Source organism: Mizuhopecten yessoensis, unplaced genomic scaffold (assembly GCF_002113885.1).
Source record: "Mizuhopecten yessoensis strain PY_sf001 unplaced genomic scaffold, ASM211388v2 scaffold8387, whole genome shotgun sequence".
Lineage (NCBI taxonomy): Eukaryota > Metazoa > Mollusca > Bivalvia > Pectinida > Pectinidae > Mizuhopecten > Mizuhopecten yessoensis.
In genome coordinates, this window is record NW_018407522.1 from 721,566 (window position 1) to 739,381 (window position 17,816).

A 17,816-nucleotide genomic window follows, 5' to 3' on the forward strand; every position below is an offset into this window, starting at 1 on the left:
TCTTTGAATTTGTAAGGGTAATACTAATAATGCAATTTTATCAAATTACTTTAAAACATTTAGACTAGGAAATCTGTGAAGAAAATCTAGATAAAACATTTTAATGACTAAATTGTAAGTATTACATGCAGTAGGGTCGTTTTCCTTCAGTTATGAAATGCATAGGAACATCCTTTTCTCTACCACTTACCACTATCTACTTTATAATGCTAAACCTTTAAAAATAATGTTAATACCGCTATAAACTCCTACTTTCACTTTCACATACTTCATTTCCGGTTAAGTAATACGAAACTGACCCTTCCGAATTAATGCTTTACCGTGCACAGCTCCCGTTTATAACATTCTTATAAACGTACGACGATTCGATTACATATCCGGTATGATATTTCACCAGTTCTTGTCCTCCGGAGCGAGAACCCTTACAGGATCCATTGTGTGAAATACCGACGTTTTAAAATGCCGAAGATATTGTGAGTTTATCCTTTTTGATTTACTTTGTAACCGTTCTTTGAGTCAGATTTCTCAGTATCGATTCAGCTAGTGCAAAATATGAACAAAGGAACGTTCATGGAGAATAAGACTACGTGTTCCGGAACTGTAAGTGTCGTCTGCTTCATCGTCGACAACCGCAATGTAAACTGTAGAGATATCACCACAAATCTTGTCTATAGAATTCATCCACCTGCAAGTTTGCAAGCCCTGTGTTGTAAACATAGTTACAAATGTACATGTACATGTACAAACCATGTTAATCAAGTAATGAGAAACTCGGCTGCACTAGCAAACTTTGAACAACTACATTACCAGTAACACTTTAGGCATTGCCTATAGTTTATACGGTGACCTACATTCTTGTGTGTTTATGTGTATTACAGTTACGCCCTTTACACATCAGAGGCATGCACGAATGCTTTCTGTGATCTCGATGGTATCATTAAGGCTACACATATTTTATGATCGAATAGGGCTGCACATTTATGGGGTCATTCTATTTTTCTAGATACACCGAGACCTTTAATTAGTAATCATTACACTATAAAATATACTTGTGTTTAGGAATAAATTGTTAAAATATGTATAAACAAGATCTTTTTTATCATAAATCATTTTTAATATATTTCTTTATTTCTGACGTAGCCTTACATTTTAGTATTAGGTTTTCATGTCTTAAAAATAACTTTTACTTGCCTCTTCGGTCGGTTTTTATTGGTGTACTCCATTACCTTCAGTGTTACTCTCAGTGCAGTATGTTTGTCCCGTTTACCTAAGACCTATGGTATATCCTTACATATTTAAATCACCTTAAAGAGTTGTTTTTTAAAACGACGCACTGTCCCATGATGACATAAATGCATTAAACATCATATTTTATTCTCTTAAAAGATTCTGTACATCTTTGATGTGCCCGTTGGCTTCAATAAGATTCATCAGTTTGGAAATATGTTATTTTAACGTTTTACTGTATACACGTGTCGCAGCGTTTCGTCACATCGATGAACAATACTTGCATTCAGTCTCGTGATTTTATTTTGATATAAATTGATTTAAATCGCCGGTGGAATTTGTAGTTCCAGTAATTCTGATAAGGTATCAGTAATCTTTGGATTTTGCTATGGTTCCTAGTGAAAAGATATTACAAGTAAAGCTATGCTACGTACGAAATATTAGTTGGCCTCGATATCCTTCAGCTGCTAACGTCCAATTAGCAGTCAATTAAGGTGATTTAGGGACGTCCCTACATGTGTTTTGTGTATGTGTGCATGCGTGTATGTGTACCGGAGGCAGTGTATATTGGTGGACTTGCCTGCTTGTGATAGCGCGGATCTGATGCCGACTTTATAGTGCTTTCTAACTAAAATATTATGTCGACGGCACCCAGCACAGCATTCCACCCGGTCATATTATACTGACAACGGGTGAACCAGTTATTGCCATTTCCCTAAATGCTGAAAGATAAGCAGGAAATGACAACTACAATTTTAAGGACTTGTTTATGTCTCGGCCTGGGGACTGAACCCATTGTCGTCCTCTCATGGATGAATGTTCAACGTTAAAGCCAAAAGTGAGGTATTGCCAAGCAAGGCGCTAGGAAATAAAGAGAAGCTAGAGGTTTAGAAAAAATTAAAGATCCTAAATATTGCATTTGGTGCAGCAGATTTATTTTGATCGCTTTTGTGTCCGCAAAAGAGGTCACAAACGCAAATCCCAAATAATGTAGGGGTTTTCCTCATTAGTCGCATGTAGTTGGTAACGGAAGGTGTATTCTTTTCTCCATCTCCGACCTAGTGCAGGGCAAAATGATCTAAAAATAATTGGAAATTTCTTTTCTCATAACCAGAAGAAAAGTTCCTGTGTTTGAATTAATAATAATAATGCGAGCTAAAATATGACATGGTAGTTAAGTTCCTTTTAATAATAAAATAAAAAGATCGATTAGATTATTTTATGTATTTAATTATCATAAACACAAATATAATAGAATACAACATTATTTTAACATTGATTAGAAAGGAGTGGGAAGAAGTAAACTCTTAAACATCATTCATTTAAGCATTGGCGATTACTATTTTCTTATTTATGTGTTTATTTGATTGTTAAACATATTTTAACTGTTAACTGTATGAATCATGTCAACAACCAAGAAGACTAAAATAGAAAATTGTTAGATTATTTAGAGAAAATGTATTAATTTTATTTCTGGAATTTTATGTTGAATGTAAAACTTAGAATTAAAAGTTGATGTAAAATCTCAAGAGATTACAATCTCATGGAAGCATGAAAATAGTAAAAATTGAAGATTTTACAAAGGTGTACTTATATAACCTAGAAAAACATGTAGGTTAATCATGTAAACATTGCACAAACCAAGGTGAGTGATACAACAGTACAACAGGCCGTAACATCACACGAGTAATGTTTAACGTAGTTGTAAATCTTAGGAAAGCATATACAGAAAGTCACAATGAACCCAGCATACAGAAAGTCACAAGGAAACCAGGTGTAAGGTAACTTACATCGGTCAGTAGGTCACAGATCACACATTGGTACAAAGGCTTAACTATCACCATGGTAATATGTAAGGTAGGTTTAAACCCCCAGGAAAGCATGTGTAATAACACAATACAGCTAAATGTAAGATAACCCACATCGACCAGGAGGTCATGAAAATAGTCGCTCTATTGTAAGTGTTAGCATGCTCTTGTATAAAAACATTTTATTTATGGTTGAATCACGGTATGTATTACAACTTACAGCGAATGAGTTAAATAGTCTGTACCCACGTTACTGACGACTAAGGAAGATTAAGCAGGAATTAAACAGGTTGAAATACTGCTATTAACCATGATTCATTCACCGTTTCGATGATCGTTGTTATCTATATGAAATACTTATAAATGTCATATGGGGTATTTGGAAGGCTTGTTCTTTTATTCATTTATTATTTATGAAAGGGAGGTGATCCGGAAATGTCTTCTCTATTATTTCTTTTATATGGCCGTATGTTTTCGACTTTCTGTTGGATTTATATTCATGTTCATTGAGTAAGTGGTATGTTTTGTTCTTGTGGGTTAATATGGTGCATAATATATTTTAGGCTGAAGCAGAATTTATCAGTGTATGCCAGAAATGTGATAAATTATGTGATAGAGTTGTGTTTAACGATCAATCTTGAGTATATGCTATGACCTGTTTCAGGCGTTAGCGTAACAATGGTTCATTACACCTTGACACACGCGTCACCAGGGAGATGTGAGTTTGATATCGCCAGCCCAGCGTCTGCTTACCGCGATCGTACGGGTACGTACCTTTGGGCTTATGTATACAAATTAAACCGATGAGGACAAAATAATACCACATTTTCAACTAAAGAGGCATAATACAATAAGAAGATTAGTGAATCATTTGTGTCAAGTAAACAAAAGGACATGGAAGAATTTGGTGTCATTTAAGAGATAGGACAGACTACAGACATAGGACATATCATGTAAGCAATAGGGTAGAGTGAGCAAATGCTTTTGTTACGCGAAAGGAAAAACAAAGTGACGTTTCGTAAACACTATGTCAAAACAAAAGTTTAACCTCATCGTTGTAGATGATAATTACCATTTATCACATAATGTACTGTGCTATCCAGTTAAAATACCCATGCCATTTAGTTTTGCGTATTAACATATGTAATATGATCTATCAGCCCTTTGATTGGTTGTAAGTTTCATTTTTTTCAATTGTGACGACACGCCATAGACAAGTACATGACGTCACAGACTTACGTAGTGGAGTCAAAATAGCTGCTTTTTACATTTCATGGTTGGACGAAAATTGTCGTTTTTTACAAATAAATGTCACAAATCTTGATTTTGTGAAAAAAAGGATCTTACACTCGTTTTCATTTTATATGAAATTTTGGAACCTTGTCACGAACTTTTTCATTTTAGCGAGCCTCAATTTGAAAAATTCTTAGACTCGTTTCATAAATCTCATATGAAATGGAAACTCACTTAAAATCCTATATATATAGGCGATGGCTCGTTAAATGTGTTCATCCTGAAAATACTTATACCATTTGGCTATATTGATTATAGAAAATATCCTACTTATTATAGTAGTAATTAAAATTTGCTGGTATGTTAAAAGTACATTTTGTTGTCCCTGCAGGTCACCTGTCAATTTGGGGAGTCAGTAAAATCCTTCAGGACGCAGGCACAATATGCGGCCTTCATGATTTTATACCGTTATCACAGAATTTGGTCAGAGACAATATTCGGCTCTTTCTCATCAGCGAAAAATGTGTGATGTCTCCAACATTTCATACTAAGTTCTCATGGGCTGAGAAACTACAAAAATATCACGTGACTTACACCGTGTCGTCTGTAACACCTGCCACCCTAGGTAACAGACAGGTATTGTCTGACCCAGACACGGGAAGCTGGTATTTGAAATCAGAAAACAAACTTGTTGCTGTAAATTGGGAGACTCGGCGGTCTGTAAAGTTACCGAAATCGTATTATGAGAGTTCAAGTAAGCTTGTTGACCATGAACAAGCGTCAATGATGACCAGAAAACAAGATGCTCTCATCCCTCCTGTTACATCTTTCAGAACAACTACCCAAACGCGTTACAGTGACCTAGATTTTAACTACCACCTGAACGCCGCGGAGTACTACCGGTTCTGTTCCGATGCTGCATCCGAAGCTTCTCTCTCCGGATACTACCGGCATTTTACGTCCGACATCGTCAAATACCCACTGATGCAGACTGAAGTGACGTTCCTGGGCGAGTGTGGACCAGGAGAAAAACTCACCGTCTATACTTGGCAGGACGAAAACGACGTTACCAAGTTGTACTTTGCAATTTATTTGAAGGAGGTCAGAATATTCCAGGCTTGTTTTATTTTCGATCGTAATTTGTCAAAGAATAGAGTCATGGCAAGTCTATGAAAACTGGTCCAGATATTTAAATTTCAATCAGTTTCTTACAGCATGTTACATGTAGAATAAAATGCTCAGTTTTGTTCCGATGCTTTGTATTTCTGGTGATTAAACCTTGATGCGTGTGACTGCACGTAGGCTGAAACATATGCCATACTGGCTCTGTCTGCTGAAAGACAGAAAGTTCCAACAAGATGAATGTAAATATTTTGCAACCAGTATTCATGAAATTAAAGCTTTTTTCAATTTTGCATTAGGCTAATAATTGAAAAGTAATATTTTCAGAGTGCAAATATAGTAATGAACAAATAGGATTTTTTAAAATGAAAATAAGCTTATAGTAGCATGGTATATGTATTAAACATGTATTTTGTAAAATCATAATAAAAAGTGAACAAACAAATTTACTTCGTAATGACATTTTATTTGATTCCGTAAAGAACTGACTCACATAGAGACGTGTTTGTACATGACGCTCCCATTGCTTGACTTACCATGCACGTGTCTGACGGCCAACAGTAGGAATCCCTACGTCAATATATAAAACTGATCTACCAAGTACGTATTTAACGTTAATGTGTATAGGCTGTTAAAATCTGAAATGATATTTCAACAGACGGATAATTTTTCATGTACGTTTGAGTTTTTCTCCTTTAGAAGCTATGATAATGAGCAAAACATTTTTTTTTCATATGGTTTCTGTAAAGGGTGTTTGGGCGCTGTAGTGGATAACGCCTTCGCCTTTCACCAAAGCGGCCGGGGTTCGATTCCCCGATCGGACGTGAAAATGTGTGTTTTCTTCTGGCACTCCGGTTTCCTCTCACATAAAGATTTCATTCACGCTAACATTCTGGCTTACAAGAGTGATAAGTTAAAGTCAATATAACTTGTTTCATATTTTTTGTTAAATGAATTAAGTTTATGATAGTTATTCTTTCAATTTTACAGTCCATTTTATTAGTTACATAAGCTCGAGTCGCATTACTTATGGGAATTAATTGTTAAGTATCCGCAGTATCCAAATCTATACACTGAATTTAAAGAGTAGGTGTAATGTTTCGTATGTCGAAACTAATGGAATGGTGTCATTTCTGTGGAAATTTACACATTGATTCGTTAAGCTTAATATTTTACACTGTGACAAATATGCAAAAGTAAGAGACAAATGATAGTGCTATATAGCACTCGATGTCAATTACAATATAGCTCTTCTTATTCATATAAAATATTTATGTACATTAATTTTTCGATAGATGTGTACTTTTCAAATGTCATTTATAAACGTTGATTGTTTTTTATATATACCTATCACGTGTGTGCAATCTTCTTTATACAGAAAATAAAAGAAACAATAATTGTCAATCGTTGTAATCGTAAACATTAGAAAAACTATAATAAATACACTTGTAATACAAATAGTATATATATTTAATAATATCATTTATGACATCAGTATTACATTCCAGGGTATATAAAATTACATACATATGCAAATAAATACAAACATCACTGTGTTTGCATGAACCTTTGAGAACATAACATTAAAATATTTAGATTCCAACCATTTTCCGATAGGAGTTTGAACATTCAAGATTAGACAAGTCTTACTGGGCATTGTATAATTTTGAAAGCAGAGTAAACAATTCTGATTGCACATTCAAGACGGAACCATTGGATCCTACAGTGTTTGATTCAGACAAGTTTCAAAAAAATATACATATATAAAAATGAAAATAATATATATCTGAAATATCAAAAAATACCATAATCTCTCTCTGCGAAATACAGATTATCTTTCTAACTATATGATTTAACTTCCATTATGCCAATGTTCAAAAGTGTCCTTTGATGGCGATAACGGAAAAGTAAAACTGAAATATTTCAAATATGAGTAGTGAATAAAATACAAACAAGTAAAACAAAAACGAAAACACTTCTACTCCTACATGTAAAAGAAGACACTACAGTTCAAATGACAAGCAGCTGCATTTTAGCTGGAACTGTCTGTCCTCTTAAATAGAGGTTTATCAGTGCTATATATTAGCAAGTAGAACACAGTATCATATTTCACATATAATTACAACAGATGTTGAAATATTATTATGCATAACATCATCTAATATTGACAACGGCATTTTAATTACCTACAGCTTACCTGTTTATATTTTCTGATAATACGTTGTTGTCACAGAGCAAGGCTGACCTGGCTTTATACACGAAAAGTTATAATGTTTACTCGAGTCAACTATGACTCGGCCAACACTGCCTTTATCATAGCACAACTTATATCTGTAATATATATGTGTGTGGATGTTTGCTAATATTATTTTCATACTTGTTGATGTTAAATAAAGCTTCACCTCTTTATCAATTTATAACACTATTTACAAGAGCATGGCAGTGCAACTATGGAACAATAACAAACGTATTGAGCAGCCATAGGACTATGAACACCTTGGCATAGTTATACGAAAACAAAACTGCTATAAAATAATTGACTAAATATGTAACAAGTGGAATTGTTTGCCTATCTATAACAAATGGTTTTTTTTTATTGTTACCATGAAACAGTTCTCAGATGGCATTCATTAACTTAACATATTTTGAACTATCAAAACAATTGCGTTAAAGCCTAAATCCACTACAATGTTTTCAGGTATCACGCAAATTTATAATTGAGCCGTATTCACTCATACGGGTTATGCAAGTAGAGACCACATTGGCAATCGGATTTCCAATTCGTCAATTAAAATTAAGGAATATTAATTTTACAGTAAAATAGTTTCCAGACAAATTTTTGACTTTCAAGCAATAGCGTACGTTCTTGATATTTTGAATATAAAATTATTAAATACATGTTATATGCAAACAACGTTATTGCTGTAATCGCATTTACGTATTGACTGTGCGAGAGCAACATACTGTTAATGTATGTGTCACACATGGTCGTTATCAATTAACGATAAAACGTGTCATGTTTGGTTCTTTATTCCGCACTTGTAAGAAAAACCTGTAAACATACAACCACACTCCTATACCCTGAACAATAAAACAGACTATAACGCGGACAATATACATGGAAACCGAAAGTAGAACACGCACTCGCACACTCTGCTTACCAGACTATCCGGTGTTCCCTTCTATTACTCTCTGATCTCTGTAAGGAGGTGTAAGAATCTCATCTAGAGTTATAATAGCTCAATAGGGGATGTGTCGCCCTCGCGAGCCAGACACATACTGAATCACATATCGGGGTTTTCAGCTTAACAGAACGTTAGTAAGGAAGGACAGGCGGGAAATTGAAGCGTGCAATATGTGTTTCCGGTCAATCAAGCTATTTATGTAATTTGTCGGATTGCGTACTGTCCAAAGTCCAGGTCAGTGTCAGATATTTACATAACATAACAATACATGACAATGTTGACTGTACAACACAGTACGTAAGTAGGCTACGTGCATATACGTGTATATATATTATATGTACAAAGTACATTGGGTTACATGTCCATAAAAATGGGTTTTTTGTAAACAAAATCCACACGAACGGTTATTACACTTGTTACTAAATTAATAAGTTAATCAAACTAACTGTATAATTAGCAGAAAAGATTTAACTTGTTGGATTAAATGATTTCCTGAGTCCATTTAAAGTGCAAGACTATTTTTTAAATAATTATTATTCTTAACATTGTTTTGTAAATAGGATTACCTTGATTGTAATGAACAAAATTCAAACCTTCTTTGATACTTATGAAAACATATAACATTTGATGTCTTTGAAATTTTCTTTTTTTAAAATCATCGGGAATAAATTTTAAACATATATATAACGTAGAACAATTACGACTCTTCGGCACTCACAAATGCGTGTTTTATTCAATGCGCATGTGTGAGCGTCACATCTGATCGTAGTGATTTTTGTCGACTGATGGGTTGATTTTGCGTTTAGATGCGAGATCATACAAATTTTCGTCCTGGTTTTCTCGGACATGTGTTGTGTGGTCGTACATATCATCAACGTCATCGACTACTTTGGCCTTGTCATTACATGTATCGTAAATGTTATTGGTAGACACATCGCCTGTATGTGCCTCCTGACCTTTGTGCATGTGTTTGGTGTGATCATACATGTCATTGCTGATTTCCTCATTACTTTCGACCTTTCCAGTAAAGGCATCGTACATTGTATTGTTTACGTCTCCATTTTTGTCGAGAACACTCTGTGTATGATCATATGTATCTTCTACACCGTCCTTGACCTTCCTATTAAACACGTCATAGCCACCGTCGGCTTTTGTGCCGTTTTTTTGGCTAAAACTAGCCGTATAGTCATATGCGGAGTCATTTCCTGGGACCTTGACTTTGGATTGCATGACATCATAAGCTTCGTCGTCTGGTTGCTTAGGAACAACGTCTGTTGCATCAGTTTCCGTGTCGGGCAGTGGTAGCATGGTATGAGCATAAATATGATCCTCGTCATCCTCCATAATACATAACTCCATGGCATCATAATCTCCTTCCTCGGAACCAGCTGGATCGGTTGCCGCGTACGCGTAAGCATCATTTACGTGTCCTTTTTCAGTTCCTATTTCGTTAACAATGTCGTAGTTGTATGAGACAGACGGCAATTGTTTGGCTCCCGCTTCTCCAGGTGACGATGTTCTAGCAGCCATTTTGGATTCGCTTTCCGATTCGTCCGATGAAGTGTCGGATTTGATACTATTCATAGCATTTTGAGCGTTTATAACACTTCCTTTAAATTGCACGGGTTTCTCTTTCGTCTTCTTCTTTCTTTGTTTTTTCTTCTTAGCAGATCTGAAAAGAAAACAAAATATGCAGTTGATATTGATAATAACCACACTGGGATAAGGCTAATGAAAATATAACCCTGCTACATGTTTCAAGTGGGTTAAAGACCAAAACACTTCAGAGAGATAAGACTTAAATACCATACCGTTTAGATAGTCTGTCTACAACGACAGCCGTGACCGCTACCAGTGCGATACACCCAACGGTGATTCCTGCGGCAACTAAAACAAAATACATATTACTAGTCAGAGATCGAATTTTTCGATGTAAGTATACTCGACCCTTTGACAATATTTTACTGAGCTCTTACAATGTGCAGTAAATATATGGTGATGATACTATTATACGAAATCCTTTTATATCACACATTGTCTATTTTCTTGCAATTTTGGATGGGTCCTTTAAGATTTATTTCAGAAAGTATATTTTGAAAACAAATAAGAGGATAGAGTTATGCGATGAAAACGGGAAATTCAAATATGAAAATAATTCAAATGTGATCGGAAATCATTGCCAACTCACGTCCAATAACTTTTGAGTCCTCTCGTGAGCTGGAACGCGGTCTAGGAAGTGTGACACGTTCTTTTCCACTGGAAGTAGTGGCAGTTGTTGGGGTCGTGGTCGGCACTGTATTACCCACTGTCATTACAGCTAAACATAAGGTAAAATGGTTGGTTTACTAAAACAACTCAAGATGACAGGAAAATAGGAAGAGATCGTTTGATTTTCAAAGTTACAAACATAAATAATTTTTTTATGAGAATTTCAACTAAAAAAAATTGCTCGATTGTTAATTAACCTCTTTTAAGTGAGATGAAATAACATGTTCGGTATGTAATTTATTTTCTTGATATTTATACTCCCACCTAGTGGGTTTATATAACCCAAATAATGTTATGATTTAATATTTATATTTCCAATTAAAAAAAAAGTGTTTAACACTTTGAACCTTATAATTCTCTAAGTTATCTCAACTTGTGAAAACTCAATAGCATATATATATCTACGTTCTTAAACATTTCTACTGCAGATTTAGTTACACCAACAGCATCCATTTGCTAAACAAAAGAGATCTTTGACGTTAATAGAACCCGGATGTAATTGCACTTAACACCCATATTAAGTGTGAATTGCACCTAGAAGCATAGCAACAACTGATAACCAACCGTCACTTGGTGATGGAATTCCGTTTCCACTCGGAGTATTGTCCGTGGTGAGGATTGGTCCTGTTGTAGTTTCGTCAGCGACCATTTCTGTACAAAGATCAAGGGTTGTACATACCTAACGTATGATAGCACGGCTGAATGCAATATACTGATTAAATGATTAGTAATATGCATGTATTTAGTTCAAACATTCAGGAATAATCCTATTTATAAACAAGAGGCCCAATGGCCTTAGCGGTCACTTGAGTTATATTAAAGGTACTTGTAGCTCAATTGCATTGTTGAGATGTAATGTGGAAATCAAAATGTAAACATAGTGAAATACAACACTTGCCGTGTGACCAAAGGATAAGAACTTGCAAAAAACTATTCAAATAAATTATTTTGCTATTGAGAAATATAATATCTATTGTTATTTAGCCAATTTTCCTCTTTGGTCGACCCCTGGGATAGGTCAGGATCTTACTTTCTAAATACTTTTTGATTTTAATTTCATTATAACTATTTCAAACAAGTTTGAATAATTTCCTGTTGAAAATGAACAAAAAGTGTTATTTCCCTATATAAATTATAGCCAAATTTACCCCCTCCCCAAGGGAGAACGGATGACCTAGGGGTACTAAAATTTCCAATTTGATTAAAGTCCCTGATGATCTTTCCATCCATGCAGATAAATTGACTGTAGTACCTCTGAGTCTGGAGAAAACGATTTTTGAAATTTTAATTAATTTTCACTTTGGGGCCCCGCCCTGGCCCCTGGGGATGGGGAAGGACTCCCAATTTTACAGTTCAACACCATCTTCTTCCAGGGATGATTATCACCAATTAGGAATAATTTCCTACCCAAAATTGACAAAATATACCCAAATGTGTTATTTCCCTATTTAAACTATAGTAAACTTTACCCCCTCCCCAAGGGAGAGCGAATGGCCCGGGGGTACTGAAATTTACAATTAAAAAAGCCCTCGATGATCCTTCCCTCCATGTACAGAGATTGACTGTAATTCCTCTGAGTCTGTTGAAGAAGATTTTTTTAAATATCGGTTATTTTTCCCTTTTGGGCCCCGCCTTGGACCCTGGGGATTGGGCAGGAATCCCAATTTTACAATTTTGTAGCCTCATTTACCAAGGACGATTCTGATTAAGTTTGAAAACATTCCATCTCATGGTTCTTGAAAAGAAGTCGAAAATGTAAAATGTTTACGCACGACGTACGACGGACGTTGCACGACGAACGACGCACGACGACGGACGGAAAGCGATCAGAATAGGGAAATTATTTGCAATATTATCAGTTTAGCCTTTTTGTAGACTATCTGAAAACTATCTTTGACATCTTCGTTTTTGCATATCTATTTTAATTTTCTATTAGCCGAACAGCAGTATAGATTTTTAGAGTGTCAATTTATTGCAAAATAATATACTTGCAATTAAGGAGTGTTGTTCTTTAAGATTTCTGCCAATCAGGATTCTTATTTTAATTTCCCCCACCTTCTTAACTTTCATCTTTTTGACTTAAAATATTCTTGATATCATATCGTGATTCTTGATGTGGATATATCTTTCCCATCTACTGTGACGCAAAAATCTACTTTCCCTCCCTTTTTAAGGTAATAAGGATATAGTGATGCTTCTATCAAAACGTGATGTAAACATGCTTACCTTTCTGGCAGATATACTGTCGCTGTTCAGTACAGTCCGACCTGACAAGTGTGTCACGCTCCAATGCATAGCACTGTACAAACTTACTTCCATTCAAATTACGATCTAGGAAGGAAATACACGTATGCAAACAGGCATGCTGTCAAGTACCAGTCTAAAAACTTCCCTAAATCGCCACCGCGCACTGCGGTATGCATCTGTTCGTGTGAATTATGAACCAGACACAAACATTAAAACACTGTAAACCCCTTATTTTTTCTGAACATTTTTTTCAAGAATGTGCTGCAAATGGTGTATTAGAATATTGAATTAATAGACAAAAGACCAAATGTATTAGCGAGCTTTCGAAAGAACAATTATTCACAATGTCTCCTTTATAACTCTGGCTGACAAAATATTCTGTTTTTTGTGTGTTTTCTTTTGTGTTTATATAAGTATTTAGGCTATAAAATGTTGGGTCAACATGCCTTATATAATCTGATAAGCATATCAGGGGTGATGAGGGAAAAGAAACCTTCGGTATTTTATTTGTTCAAACATAAATCACTATCTTAACTATTTGACTTTAGTGACAAAAAAAATAAATGAACTCTGCGAACTGACGTTTTTGGGAGGTGCATTAAACGAAGTTGGCGGATTTTTCTATTTTCAGGCTATGTCTTGTTTTCCCATTTAAATGGTGTTAAAATGGAACTAGTATGGATGGTTGACTTCATAAGCTCAACAGGTTAACACGTTAAAATATAAAAGTTAAAACAAAGTATTTTATTTTCCTTAAAAAACGTTGTTTTACCTATATCATCAACGTCAACTCTTTGTCTGATGTAGCCACTCCATATCGAAGCGTTCGTTTGATTAGTCTGCAGCAATTTCATTTTGGTTATGTTGTCAGTCGGTGGTATATATCCCTCACTGCACAGTGTATTGACGGCGTAACTCCATGCTCCTGTGTGTGTGAATACCTCAATACTGTCTTTCTGTTCGGTTTCGTTATCTGTAGATAAAAAATATCCAATCATGTGAGATTACATACGTTTTCCCTACATCCTAATTGGTTGGGTCACAGTCACGTGGAGGTCGGTGATATGTGTTATTAACTCGGTGTTACTATTTTTAGAAACAACAGGTCAATATTCGCTATTCGCATTATGACGTTATTTCATTGCGACGTAAGAATGCTCTGTGCCAAATGTAGCACATTAATCCTGATAATTTTCATACGTTCCGTGTTGCTTAATGTTTTAAACATTGTTTAGTTTCAAATATCACCATTGAATACTTTTATTTAGGTGAATATGAGGTTATACGGTCCTGAAAAATTCAAATCAACCTCAACTTCGTCCTAATATATATCACTTTCTCAGGTCTATATAACCACATATTCACCTCGACAAAAGTCCATAATTGGTCAATATTTCTTCTCTTTGAGCACAGCAATATCAATTTTAGAGAACGGTATTACTCTCTGTAATTAATTAAAGTATTTCACTTATGTCACATCGAGTGACGTAGAAATAAATATACACTAGCGTCAACAAGATGATCGGATAAAAAAAAGAACAAAAGGATTCACACTGATAAGATAAGAACAGTGCACCCGAGCGACAGACCATTACTTTCTACAATAGATCTTGAAGATGGGGGAGTGATTTCTCTAACAATACAAATCAATATATACAAATATGTAAGCAACCTTTAACATTAATTCCTTCAATAACATTCTTATTTGCAATAGTTAACATTACGAATGGTCTGGTTTTCCTTGGTTATAATTTGCTAATATCTGGTCTCAGGTTCGCCGATATTATAGTATATCGACCTCATTTTTCTATTTTTTCTAGCACGTGACCGTATCGACTTCTTTTTTAGATATTTCGTTCAGAAACCCTTACCTTGGTTCTCATCATTTCAATATCTGATATCTCATTTTATCGGAAGTTGTCATATGTAATATAAAAAAAAATCAGGAACTTTTGTGAGATAGTGCCAGGTCCATATAAGAACGTATCGACCTCGACAAAAGTTCATAATTGATAAATGTGATATAGTACATGTCCATAGGTGATGTACAGTTTTTAGACGTGTTGTTTGTACTCACAAGTTGTGCAAGCTGTTAAATTGACTTTGGAATCACAAGGTACTGACTGCAGATTCACCGTCTGTGAACTTGAATCGACTTTGAAAACCCGACACAGGTCTTCTTCAGAACCTGGCAAACGAAGCAAAGAATTCAACAATGTATCTTAATACTGTATACCGGGAACTTGTCGCTGCTGATTAATTTTTGCTTATTTCGCACGCGGTAATATGGGCGAATGTATCATTACAGCAAGCAATTATAAACAACGTAGTGTGCATAGTAATTTATTGTGAAGACGAAATTAACACAGGGCGTATGTGGATTATTCTGAGGAAAGCCGAAAGTTTGGTGGGGCGAAAATTTCCCAGTATTCAGTTTATCAGTTTATCAAATAAACACATTTATATCAGGTTTAATAGTCAGGAGTATTAAAAGCAAAATCAATTTATCTTAATCACATTTCGTAACCGCGCCATTTATTTCATGTTTTTGTAAAAAACAACACAAGTATACTGAATCACATGTTAGTGGGGTTAGTATAGGTATGGTACAATTTAGTGAACTGAGTGCTGACTATATATTATATATATATATATATATATATATATATATATAAGTTAATACATTGTATACATTAACAATACATGTCCAACGATTACAATTTTCTGCATATTGTAAAAGGAATATTGCAGTTGCCAAGTCAGTAATAAGGCAAAAAGTGTTTGTTTCAGGCAGCATGCACATGTTTATGATTGGCTGTGAACTCGGCCTGGCTTATAAATTAACCCTAGATACAAATAGGTGATGAAATATCTAGCAGTAGTGGAACCTAGGGTAGGTTGGGAAACATGAAACACACATATTTGTTTTGACCTAAGCGATTAGATGATATAATATCCCATTTAGAAACATCGTTTTCCGAAAGCAGAGCTAGGAGCTCGTCCCACCCCATACACGTCCCACCCCATAAGTTCTCTAGGTAGGCATCGATTTAACTGAAGTCATTTTTGCCTTGTTCCTCCATCAGAAGTCGAACCTGAACGTCGGATAAATATTCCTGTGTATAAATAATTTCGTTTAAGGGTAACTTTCTTTATCTGTACCTATGCCACTTGTTAAGGTGGCGGAGGTGCGTGTGTGCATGGGTGAAATCGACACCCATGCACACATAATCGACAATATTAACAAGGCTGCAGACCTGACTAAATTATATTCATTTGATTACCGTAACAGAGACGACACTCGAGTGACAGTCGTTCAAAACACATGGTACATGTACCAAAGGCAAAGATCAACAAAGAAACAGAGTTTTATAAAGTTGCGGATTTTGAAATGTAAGGGATTGGAGCACTGATACTTTCTCCGACAACACAACTCTTAGAGAGAACAGCTTAAATTAGATTTTTATTCTCTTCTACTGCACTCTTCAGCTTCTAATGGTTCAGGAATTATAGCACTGCTCATCAGTGAGCAGGAACGGGGTCAGGGGGAGTCGGTTTTCGTGTGCATGGCTTCGTACTCTGTCAGCGAAATATCACAGTTTGGATGGCCCGTCGGAAGGGATGAAGCTTTTGTGTATATTAACTACCACCAGAAAACTCCACCACGGATATAGATGCTGGTAGCTATTGTCAATAATCTCATCCGTCAACCGTATTGTTACCGGACACTTCACCTTTTTTATATGTGAAATATTTAGTGGTCGATGTGGCGATCTTGGCAATATTGCCTCAGCTATTGATACTATTTTTAAACGCAACCCTGTGGATTTTCAAATATATTTTTGATTGAATCAGACTATCGTATACTGAATGGTCGTAGCTATGTAAAGAATGGCGTTTGTTTCTCCTTTGGGACACTCTTTGGTGGTCTACTGTTAAATGACTAATTTATATAAAAAAAATACGGATTTACTATCACGCGAGCAAGTGAAGTTGTAAACGCATTGTTGGATGATGACATCTATTGATAGCACAGCACGCATACCGGATCTCCATTCTTACTCATCAGCTCCATGTACACGAGTGAAGCGTTTGCAGTGAACCGAGTCGACACAGCCCCATCGACTATGTCAGGTGATCGTGATCAGCCCAGGGGTAGGCAGAGATAAATATGACTTTATGTGAGACATGAATCGTGAACTGGTCATTCATTGGCACCAATTAAAACAATACATCATTAACTAAGTCCAGTGTTATGCAGTGATGGAGAAAATATTCTTAATCTAGTTACCGATCATATGCCAAGCTCAGTCGCTGAAACATATAATGATCTATGTAATTGTTAAATTCTACATGCGGAAGTATCCATAGCCACAAAGGCTAAAAAGGTTGGAAATATATGGAAGATCTCAAAAATGAGGAGTCGTTTTACATCACGTGTAATTTACTCAATTGGTGTTTTAAAACGACCGTAATTCCAGATAATTGAAAGAAAAGTATATCTCTCATGCGCAAAAAAACCATCGACAGCTGATCTTCGTGACCCCTTAGGGTACAGGGGTATATAACACTAGCATCATCAGTGTATAAAGTATTTTTCACTGCTTGAAACAACTTCCTTACGGCATTGGTTACTGTTGAGGACAACGATATTCATGTACATGTCACATTATTTATGTGATGACGTAAAGGGAGATCACCTATATCGATTACGTATCGTCATTGA

At 35.5% G+C, this 17,816-nt stretch overlaps 2 protein-coding genes across 4 annotated transcripts in view; one reads left to right on the top strand and one right to left on the bottom strand.

The window, feature by feature from the left end:
* The first annotated feature begins 320 nt into the window (after nt 1-320).
* On the top strand, nt 321-5,796 carry LOC110455823. Its single transcript, XM_021506210.1, has 3 exons — nt 321-473; nt 3,700-3,801; nt 4,660-5,796. Exons 2-3 carry the CDS (start codon nt 3,714-3,716, stop codon nt 5,439-5,441), a joined length of 870 nt encoding a protein of 289 aa, XP_021361885.1. The 5' UTR covers nt 321-473; nt 3,700-3,713; the 3' UTR covers nt 5,442-5,796.
* Nucleotides 5,797-5,840: 44 nt separating this feature from the next.
* LOC110455822 overlaps nt 5,841-17,816 on the bottom strand; it is a 29,899-nt gene continuing 17,923 nt past the window's right edge. For all 3 annotated transcript variants that reach the window (XM_021506207.1, XM_021506208.1, XM_021506209.1), the window contains 7 exons: nt 15,168-15,278; nt 13,863-14,063; nt 13,070-13,174; nt 11,408-11,494; nt 10,764-10,892; nt 10,387-10,462; nt 5,841-10,247 (listed from right to left, as the gene is read on the bottom strand). In XM_021506207.1, coding sequence (XP_021361882.1) covers nt 9,329-10,247; nt 10,387-10,462; nt 10,764-10,892; nt 11,408-11,494; nt 13,070-13,174; nt 13,863-14,063; nt 15,168-15,278 — 1,628 coding nt within the window. In that variant the 3' untranslated portion in view covers nt 5,841-9,328. The remainder of the gene's footprint in view (nt 10,248-10,386; nt 10,463-10,763; nt 10,893-11,407; nt 11,495-13,069; nt 13,175-13,862; nt 14,064-15,167; nt 15,279-17,816) is intronic.